This window comes from Mastomys coucha, unplaced genomic scaffold (genome assembly GCF_008632895.1).
Source record: "Mastomys coucha isolate ucsf_1 unplaced genomic scaffold, UCSF_Mcou_1 pScaffold15, whole genome shotgun sequence".
Taxonomy (NCBI): domain Eukaryota; kingdom Metazoa; phylum Chordata; class Mammalia; order Rodentia; family Muridae; genus Mastomys; species Mastomys coucha.
This window is the reverse complement of record NW_022196897.1, coordinates 71,881,614-71,892,409: the sequence shown is the minus strand read 5'-3', so window position 1 is coordinate 71,892,409 and position 10,796 is coordinate 71,881,614. Positions and strand designations below refer to the sequence as shown.

General features: G+C 39.4%; 1 protein-coding gene and 1 non-coding gene across 2 annotated transcripts; one reads left to right on the top strand and one right to left on the bottom strand.

Moving 5' to 3' along the window:
- Window positions 1-2: 2 nt before the first annotated feature.
- Window positions 3-527, top strand: LOC116091682 (olfactory receptor 5AK2-like; the record flags this gene model as incomplete). Its single annotated transcript, XM_031373212.1, has 1 exon — window positions 3-527. A coding segment is annotated over one exon (525 nt), but the record flags the coding sequence as incomplete, so codon positions are not given.
- An 8,512-nt stretch (window positions 528-9,039) lies between these two features.
- Window positions 9,040-9,182, bottom strand: LOC116092742. The gene has a single exon (XR_004119458.1). It is a non-coding gene; the product is annotated as a small nucleolar RNA SNORA48 (small nucleolar RNA).
- Between the last annotated feature and the right edge of the window lie 1,614 nt (window positions 9,183-10,796).

Sequence of the window (10,796 nt, the reverse complement as noted above, 5' to 3'; positions counted from 1 at the left end):
TCTGCATCCAGATGGTAGCTGGTTCCTATCTCATTGGATCAATAAATTCTTCAGTACACACAGGCTTTACGTTTTCATTGTCATACTGTAAATCTAATCACATCAATCACTTTTTCTGTGATGTCCCCCCAATTATTAGCCTTTCCTGTTCCAACATTGTCACCAATATCAGACTTCTTGTTATCTTTGTTGGATTTAACCTGATATTCACTGTGTTGGTTGTTATCTTTTCCTATGTGTATATCATGGCTGCCATCCTAAAGATGTCTTCTACTGCAGGGAGAAAGAAAACCTTCTCCACGTGTGCCTCCCACCTGACAGCAGTCACCATTTTCTATGGAACCCTTGCTTATATGTATTTACAGCCTCATTCAGACAATTCTGAGGAGAACATGAAAGTGGCCTCTGTGTTTTATGGCATTGTTATTCCCATGCTGAACCCTCTGATCTATAGCTTGAGAAACAAGGAAGTCAAAGATGCTATAAAATTGACAAGAAAAAAGCTATTTAGATTTGACAAACAATAATAAAATTCGCCTTGGCAAATAATTAGTATAACTGTTCAACTATAACTTAATAACTATGAACTTTGAAGCAGTGAGTTTTTAAATAATGACTGTACCTATAATGCAGCCAACCATATAATATATGAAATTCTCAATTACTTTTCTTGAAACATATTTAAAACAAATAGTTTGAAATTTATGTTTCACACTGTCATGGAGATGACTTTATGAAAATTATTTTAGATACTGGCAAATATACTTTTTAAAATATTCTTTATGAAATACTATTTTAAATATTTTAAATATGTTAAAGTAGTGGCCCTCAACCTGTTCTTAGTGACCCTTTGAGGGATTGTATATCAGATATTTACATTATAATTTATAACAATAGGAAAATTACAGTTATTAAGTAGCAACAAAATAATTTTATGGTCGAGGGGTCCCCACAACATGAGGAAATGTATTAAACTTGAGAACCATTTCTTTAATGACTAGAAAAACACTTTACTGTATATAATAATCATTAATTTTTAGTTTCATCATTATTTTCTCCTATGTTAATAGTTTCATAAATTGCTTACCATGGGGCCATTTATAAATTCTATTCCAATTACTACAATAATTTAAATATGAAATAAATAAATTTATTTTTAAATGTCTTGCAATTCAACCTGTCCCTCCCATCTCACATTCTCATTATTATTACATTCCCTGGAACTTTATACTTATTTTTTCACTAGTAACTTCTGTATTTCTCAATCTACCTTAATCTTCCCTATTAACTTTAACAACAGAAATACTTTCCATTTATATCCCAGTGAGATAATCTAGAAAGAGATGGCACTAAGAACATATACTTGATCATTAATTACAAAAGTTATCCTAATCACTTTTATGCAGACAGACAGCTTTAGAACAAACAAAATAGAAACCTACTGCTTTGTAGTGTGCCAAGAAACTGGCTTCAGATACTTCACTGTATGAAGTGCCATACTGTCACTCAGTTCTCTCTGCTGACAGTTCTCCTAGCCACCCCCACCCCCCAACAAGAAAAGAAAAAAGAAAAGAAAAAAAAAAGAAAGAAAAAAAGAAAAATGCTCTCAGCATTTGTCTTAGTCAGGGTTTTTATTCCCGCACAAACATCATGACCAGGAAGCGAAGTTGGGGAGGAAAGGGTTTATTTAGCTTACACTTCCATATTGCTGTTCATCACCAAAGGAAGTCAGAACTGGAACTCAGCTAGGTCAGGAAGCAGGAGGTTGCAGAGGCCATGGAGGGATGTTCCTTACTGGCTTGCTTCTCCTGGTTTGCTTCCTGGTCATGATGTTTGTGCAGGAAAAGAATCCCTGACTATGAAAAATTGGTAACAGGACTGGGGTATTCCTGTGTCAACTTGACGATGTTTTGGGGAGGACTGTGGAAGGACTTTGGTACTTTGGGCTAGAAGACCCATTAGGTATTAAGAGTTCTGTGTAATGTTGTGTAGGAGCTTGGAAGATAAAGTTGAGAACAATGCAGAAAATGGAGGCCTGGCTTGTGAAATTTCAGAGGGAAAATGAAAGACTCTTATGAGGGCTGTTACTGTTTTGATTTTGAAGATTCTCTGATTTTGATTATCTGGGGCTGAAGAATCAGCTGTGATTAACAAGATGCCAAAACTACTAAAGTGAAACTTTTGCTTTCCTGAAACTATTGATGCTGGTTAGCTGGAGCTAAGAAATTAGTGGTGATTAAGAAGAGACCAGCATCATTGAGGTAAAGTCTTCAGGGGAGTGTTTTCTGAGAGCACAGAGGCTGTGTTCCAGAGATAGCCAAGGTTGTGCCTTGTGCTGTGGCTGGATTTGGTAATGTGTAAGAGTCACCTAGGTGGTACTGGTTCTGAAGACATGAAGGGGTCATGAAGAGTAGCTAAGGTTTGGCACTATGAGTGGCCGCAGAAGGCCATTAGTGAAACTGCAGCCTCAGTTGCAATGGATGGCCCATGACTGAAGGGGTCATGCAAAGGAGTTGAGGCTTGGCATCATGAAGAGAGCCTATGAGAGGCTATTGTTGAAGCCTAGTTACAGCAGATGACAGTAGTGTTTTGGAGATGTCAGTGCCATGAGATGACCACCAAGAATAGCAGCAGCAGTGGAGTACAGGCAGCTGGAGCCTAGAAGACAAGATATGTGCTACAAAGGGCAGAGCTGGAAAAGTGACCCAAGCCCTTGGAGGAGCCCAGAAAATTGTGAGTTGGATCCCAGACATTGGACAGTTGGAGTTTGATTTTTGCTATTGATCATGACTGTGCTCTGATATTTTTCCTCTTGAAGGAAGAAAGTATTTTAGTGGAGCCCATACTTAAGAGACTTTAAATTTTAAAAGATCTTGGACATTTTAAAGGGATTAAACTTTTAATATGTAAAGACTGTGGGACTTTTAAAGTTATTTAGATCTTGAGGATGAATAAGAAAGTAATGGTTGAGGCTTAATAGTGATGTGTTTGTGTGTCAAGTTGACAAGGGGTCAATTGTACTGGCTGGTTTTGTGGGTCAACTTGACACAGGCTGGAGTTATCACAGAGAAAGGAGCTTCAGTTGGGGACCTGCCTCCATGAGGTCCAGCTGTGGGGCATTTTCTCAGTTAGTGATCAAGGGGCAAGGGCCCCTTGTGGGTGGTGCCATCCCTGAGCTGGTAGTCTTAAGTTCTATAAGAGAGCAGGCTGAGCAAGCCAGGAGAAGCAAGCCAATAAGAAACATCCCTCTGTGGCCTCTGCATTAGCTCCTGCTTCCTGACCTGATTGAGTTCCAGTCCTGACTTCCTTTGGTGATGAACAGCAACATGGAAGTGTAAGCTGAGTAAACCCTTTCCTCCCCAACTTGCTTCTTGGTCATGTTGTTTGTGCAGGAATAGAAACCCTATCTAAGACAGCATCCATTGTAATCTCATTGATTTTCCTACTGATTATATATTATGAAGCCCCAATACAATTCTGACCACCAAAGACCAAGGTAAGCTTTATGAATGATGATATTTTGTATACCTCTGTGTTCACTCTATTGACACCTCACCAGATATGACTCATCTTTCATATTTACATATAAAATATGTAAGTCTAATATCCAAAAAACTCAAGAAGTTAGAATCCAGACAACCAAATAACCCTATTAAAAATGGGGTACAGAGCTAAACAATTCTCAACTGAGGAGTACCTAATGGCTGAGAAGCACTTAAATAAATGGTCAACATCTTAAGTCATCATGGAAATGCAAATCAAAACATCCCTGAGATTCTACCTCACACTAGTCAGAATTGCTAAGATCAAAAACTCAGGTGCCAGCAGTTGCTGGCGAGGATGTGGAGAACAGGAAACACTCCTTCATTGCTGGTCAGATTTTAAGTTGGTACAACTACTCTGGAAATCAGTCTGGTGATTGGTTCCTTAGAAAATTGGACATAGTACTACCTGAGGACCCAGCTATCCCACTCCTGAGCATATACCCCAAAGATGCTCCAATATATAACAAGTATACATGCTCCACTGTGTTCTTAGCAGCTTTATTTATAACAGCCAGAAGCTGGAAAAAAACCCAGATGTCCTTCAACAGAGGAATGGATACAAAAAATGTGGTACATTTATACAATGGTGTACTACCAGCTATTAAAAATGATGACTTCATGAAATCTTAGGCAAATGGATGGAACTAGAAAATACAATCCTGAGTGAGGTAACCCAATAACAAAAGAACACACATGATATGCACTCACTAATAAGTGAATATTAGCCCAAAACTTTAGAATACCCAAGATACAATTCACAGACCATATGAAGCTCAAGAAGAAGGAAGATCAAAGTGTGTATACTCCGGTCCTTCTTAGAAGGAACAACAAAACACCCACAGGAGGAAATATGCAGAGACTGAAGGAAAAGCCATCCAGAGAATGTTCCACTTGGGTATCCATCCCATATACAGTCACCAAACCCAGACATTATTGTGGACACCAAGAAGTGCTTGCTGACAGGAACCTGATATAACAGTCTCCTGTGAGGCTCTGCCAGAATCTGACAAATACAGAGGTGAGTGCTCACAGCCAGTAGACTGAGTGCCAGGTCCCCAATGGAAAAGTTAGAGAAATGACTAAAGGAGCTGAAGAGGTTTGCAGCCCATTGAAGGAACAACAACATGAACCAACCTGACTCCCCGGAGCTTTTAGGAACTAAACCATCAACTAAAGAGTACAAATAGAGCAACCATGGCTCCAGCTGCATATGTAGCAGAGGATGGCCTTGTTGGGCATTAGTGGGAGGAGAGGTCCTTGGTCCTGTGAAGGCTTGATACCCAAGTTTGGTGAATGCCAGGCCAGAAAAGCAGGAGCAGGTGAGTGGGTGGAAGAACACCCTCATAAAAACAGGTAGAGGGCAAATGGGTGAGGTGGTTTTCAGAAGGGAAAACAGGAAAGGTTTATTTACATTTGAAATGTAAATAAAGAAAATATCTAAAGAGAAAAAGACTGACGCAGCAGGCATGGGGGCCTGTAAGGATCTGGGCCAGGCCCTCTGTGCATATATTAGGACTATTAGCTTGATGTTTTTGTGAGCCTCCTAACTGTGGGAGCGTTGTGTCTCTGACTCTTTGGCCTGCTCATGGGACTCTTTCCCTCTTGATAGACTGCATTGCCCAGCTTCAGAGTGAGGGCTGTTGCTTTGCCTTACTGTATTATGTTTTGTTTTGTTGGATTTAGTGGTTGTCTCTTATAGGCCTACTCTTTTTCATTGGAAGAGGAACTGGGTTTACACCTGGGGAGAGGGGAGGTCGGGGCAGGGCTTGGAGGAGTGCAGGAAGTGGAAATTGCAATGAAGATTTACTGTATTAGAGGAGTTATTTTTAAAAAAGTTTCTTTTACTAAAGACTGCTAAAATTAGATTGGAATTGCTTTTTAACTAAAATAGACCTGAAAACAATTTTTGAGTATCATTTTATTTTTCACAAAGAGGAGCATGATTGCCTTACAAAACCTATCATTTTACCTCATATTAAAGAATTGTGTTTCTATTGAGTTTTATGAAGAACAGGGGCTCATTTCCCAAGAAGATTCCTTTGGCCTTTGAAAGGAAGAATAGTCTGTTTGTAAAGAGTGATCTTATCATACTTGGACTAATAAAAATATCGAATTTGGTGTTGTATAAAAAATAATCACTCAATGTCAATAGACTCTATCTACCAATAAAAAGACACAGGCTAATAGACTGCATGTATAAACTGCATATATAAAGGATCCATCATTCTGCTGGATGAGGGCATGTTGGATGAGGAAAAACACAATTCAGCAACAAATATTGATATTACCTCAGAGTAAAGGGCTCTAACAAGGTTTTCCAAGCAAATGGACACAAGAAACAAGCTGGAGTAACCATTCTAATATCTAATAAGATAGACTTTTAACCAAAAGTAATCAAAAGAAATAGGAAAAGACATTTCATACTCATCAAAAGTAAAATTCATCAAAATGACATCTCAATTCTGAACATCTATGCCCCAAATGCAAGGGCACCCACATTTGTTAAAGGATCATTGCTAAAGCTTAAATCATACATTGAACTCCACATATTAATGGAGGCTTCAACACTCCATTCTCACCAAGTTACAGGTCATGAAGACAAAAACTAAACAGATAAATAATAAAACCAACAGAGGTCATCTTCCAAATGGATATTATATATATATATATATATATATATATATATATATATATATATATATACATACATACATACATACACACAGAACCTTTGACCCAACGACAAAAGCCTATAAACTCTTGTCAGCAGCTCATGGAACCTTCTCCAACATCGATCATATACTTTATCACAAAGCAATCAGCAATTATATACAAAAAGGTTGAAATAACCCCTTGCATCTTATCAGATCATCATACATTGAAGCTGGACGTCAACAGCCATAGAAACAACATGAAGCTTACAATCTCAGGAAACTGAAGAACTCTCTACTCAATGACTACTAAGTATAAGAAAAATAAAGAAAGAAATCAAAGACTTTCTAGAACTCAATGAAGATGAAGGCACAACATACCCAAACTTATTGGACACAATGAAAACAGTACTAAGAGTAAAGTTCATAGCACTAAGTGCCTTCATAAAGAAATTGAAGAACAACAATATCAACCAACCAGACCTCCCAGCGGTCCAAGGAACTAAAGCACCAACCAAGAATACACATGGAGAAACCCATGGCTACAGCCACATATGTAGCAGAGGATGGCCTTGTTGGGCATCAATGGGAGGAAAGGCCCTTGGTCTTGTGAAGGCTAGATGTCCCAGTGTAGGGAATGCCAGGCTGGGGAAGTGGGAGTGGGTAGGTGGGGGAAAACCCTCATAAAAACAGGAGGAGGGATGAGATAGGAGTATTCTCGTGAAGGGGAGAGAACAGGGAAAAGGGATAACATTTGAAATGTAAATAAAGAAATTATCTAAGAAAAAAAATTAGAGAATTCTCATAACAATTTAAAAATACACCTGAAGGGTCTAGAACTGAACAAACAAACAAACAAACAAACACATCTGACAAGAGTAGATATGAAGAAATAATCAAATTCAATCTGAAATTAATCAATTAGAAACAAATACAACAATGCAAAGAATCAACAAAAGAGATAATTCTTTGAGAAAATCAACAAGATGGATAAACCCTTAGCCAACCTAACTAAAAGGCAGAGACAATATCCAAATTAACAAAATAAGAAATGAAAAGGAAGACATAACAACAGACACTCAGGAAATTCAAAAAATCCTAGGTCTTACTTCAAAAGCCTGTACTCCAGAAAATTGGAAAATCAAAATGAAATGGATGATTTTCTAAACAGATACCACTTACTAAAGTTAAATCAAGATAAGGTAAACTATCTAAAGGGTACTGTAGCTCTTAAAGAAATATAATTAATTATTAATTAACTAATGGGCAAGGGATCTCCCTTCCTTCTGTGACACCATCCACACTGGATCCTTATGGAGACTTCTCCCAGTTAACCTTTTGTTGCCCTATGTCATGCAGCTTTGGAACAGCAGGACTAAGCTGTCAAGCATTCCAACTATTCATAGATGATATGATTTTGGGGTGGGCCACTTCAGAATCCTGGACCTGAGCCTGGGCTTGGGCCTGGGTGCTAAATGAGCTGGTGAGCCCACTGCTCTCCCTTATCCTCAGAACCAAGGCAAACTCTCCAGCACCGACCTGGCTAAGCCACCTACTCCTGCCACCAGCAGGAGGCAGGGTCACTTCTGCTCTCATGCACTCACAGTCAGTTCATCTGCACCCATCCCCCCAGAGCCAGCTCCACTGTGCTGTACAGTCAAGGTTCGGGGCCCAGCCTTTCAAGGACAACAGCCTGTGAGGGGCTGGGACAGCTTTCCTGCTCTCACACTCTAGGGGATGGCTCACCTGTGCTTTTGCCATCAGGGCCATCTCTACTGTGCTGTCCAGGTGAGGTGCAGGGGCTGCTTTCCAAGTGTTCCACTGGGCAAGGGATGGGGTCAGTTCATCTACTCTCTTGACCTCAGGGCCAGTCCTCATGAAAGGGAGGCTAAGAGGGGTAAGAGGGGCAGGGCATCAACTTGGAATCCATGTAACCTCTACTCAGAATAGTGGCAGGGACAGCTCTCCCTCATTCTCACCTTTGAGACTGACTCACCAGTGCTCCCTGCCCTAAGGGCCAGCTCTGTTATGCTATCCAGGCAAGATGCAGGGATCATTCTCCCAAGTGCTACAGCTGGTAAGGGACAGGCATAGCTCTCCAAAAGTCATGACCCTGTGAGCATCTTTGCTGTCTGACAATGGTAGAGAGGGGAATGTGATGGTATCATCTATGCATTTTAGCCACCCATGAGCAGATGAGCGACAGGGTCAGCTCTCCTGCCCCACAGCCAGGACCAGCTCCCCTGTGCTACCTGTGCAAGGCACAGGGCCTACTCTTCTAAATGCTGCCAGGACTGAGAGATGGAGCAACCTCTCTAGAGAGTAACATTTAATAGGGGATGAGGCCAGTTATACACAGCCCCTGGACACCCACACAGTTCCCAGAGGCTATCCTAAACAGAGGCATCTCCATGTTCTCTAGTGGTAATGTAAGCCAGGGACATCAACACTAAACCCTGCCATTCCATAGTCATGAACTCTAAATGACAGTTTGTTCCACTCAAACCTTGAGTTTCCAGTTCCATCTTTCTTCATAACGCTCAAGCTGCTTCACTTCTTTTTCTTTCCCATCTGACCACCACATATTCGCACTTTGGGATGACTCCCTCTACTTGACAGTCAGGCCCCTAAGCAATGTCCTCCATCTATGCTGTAGATCATGGATATAAGAAAGTTTCCATGACCCATCTATGCTATGAACTTGAAGGCAGGTCTGTGGGTGGCATGGCAGTACACAGCTCTCTGTCTTCCTCCTCCTGCACTGCAGCTGCCTGGATTTGATTGCTTTGATTTGATTTGACTTGACTTGACTTGACTTGACTTGACTTGACTTGACTTGATGTTTATGAGTCCTAGGCATAAGTCAACTTTGGCCACCAAGCCAGGCATCAAGCTAAGATGAACAAAGGACTGCCATATGCTCTGCCCCTGACTGATAGAAGAATAGCACCACCAACAAGGTATTTCTTTGCCCATTGCAAGAGGAGGGTAAAGTTTTTCTTAATAAACTTCAACTTTGTTTCAAAACAGCAAGGAACAAATAGCATAAAAAAGAATCATCTTTTCTAGAGTAACATCTAATGTATTACCATCTCTAGAAGGTTTAAATCACTTCAATCAAAAATCACAAATGTTGTTTATCCAATGCCACCTTAGCCCCTGAGATCTAATATTCTCAAGAGAGTCAATCCCTTAGGCCCCAATAATAAGTTCCTCAAAGAGGAAAAAATACTCAAGAGAGACTTGGTAGACAATCAGCCTGCTCCGGCTCCAGTCAGTGAATTGGAGCAACTCTTGTGTAAGTAAAGCAAAGCAATCCCAATTCCATGCTCACCACCAGTTACACATCTCTTCAGTGTGTGAAGGAACTGACAAAGCAAAGGACCTTTGTCAGAATCCAGCATGGCTCACAAAACCAGGAGGGTGCTTTCCATTACTGGTGATGTAACAAAATACTTAGGGCTTAGAATCTAAACGTTGCCTGGGAAATAATATGAACATGAGAGCAAGTATGTCCAGTTTAGAAACCAATTGATTCTACCTGCCTTTAATATATTTTGAGAGTTCTTTATGTACCTTGGCTGTGATTCTTCTTCAACTATGAGTTATGAACATCTTTTCTCCCATGTATTTTATATTTTTAGACTCTTAACTTTGTTTTTAGTTAGTTGGATATTTTCTTTAGGCTTGATTTTCTCATTTATACCTAGTAATCTATACTGCCCAATTTTTCTCAATTGATACATCTTATATAACATGATGAAACTTATATATATAATGTCTAAGAACTGTCTGCTATGTTCCCTGACTTTAATATTTTATCATATATTATTTTATTAAAAAGTAATGGCTTAGTTGGGTGGTGTGCACATGCACTTGGGAGTCAGAGGCAGGCAGATCTCTGAGTTCAACACTAGCCTGGCCTACAGAGTGAGTTCCAAGTCAACACAAAGAAACCATGTCTTAAAAAAATACAAAAAAGCCGTGTCTCTTGTGTTAGATTTAAATATATGATCTATTTTAAGTTCATTTTAATTTGTGATGTAAATTTTATATTAAGTTGATTTTTACCCTGAAATGGTCAAGCAGTCTGGCATCCAACTGAATGAATTTTGCATTTTTATAAAAATCAGTGGGCTAGACCTACGTATATTTGTCTACTGGGCCTCTTCTACTCTTATCTGTGTGTTGGCTTATCCACCAATATCACAGTATTTATTGATACAATGCCAAGATAAATCTTGACAACAAGGTTACTACCTCACTAAACTTTATTCTTTGGGAAGTCTTGCTTAGATAGTATAACAACTTTTCCCTTCCATATAAACTATAGAATAGTCTTTTCTAAATCTAGAGAAAAATCTGACAGATTATGAATTATGTCTATTATGTGTCAATTTCAGACACATTAACAGCTCATTATACTAAGCTTTTTAGCCCATATAGTTTGTCTATTTATGTAGATGTTTTCTTTTTTTTTTTCTTAGAAAGTTATTTTATCAGAATTTTAGACAGTTTAGGCAACAAAACCATTCTAACATCAAATGCACTTCCTGCTTACAATAAAATCTATTTCAATTCTGATAATGACATGACAGGT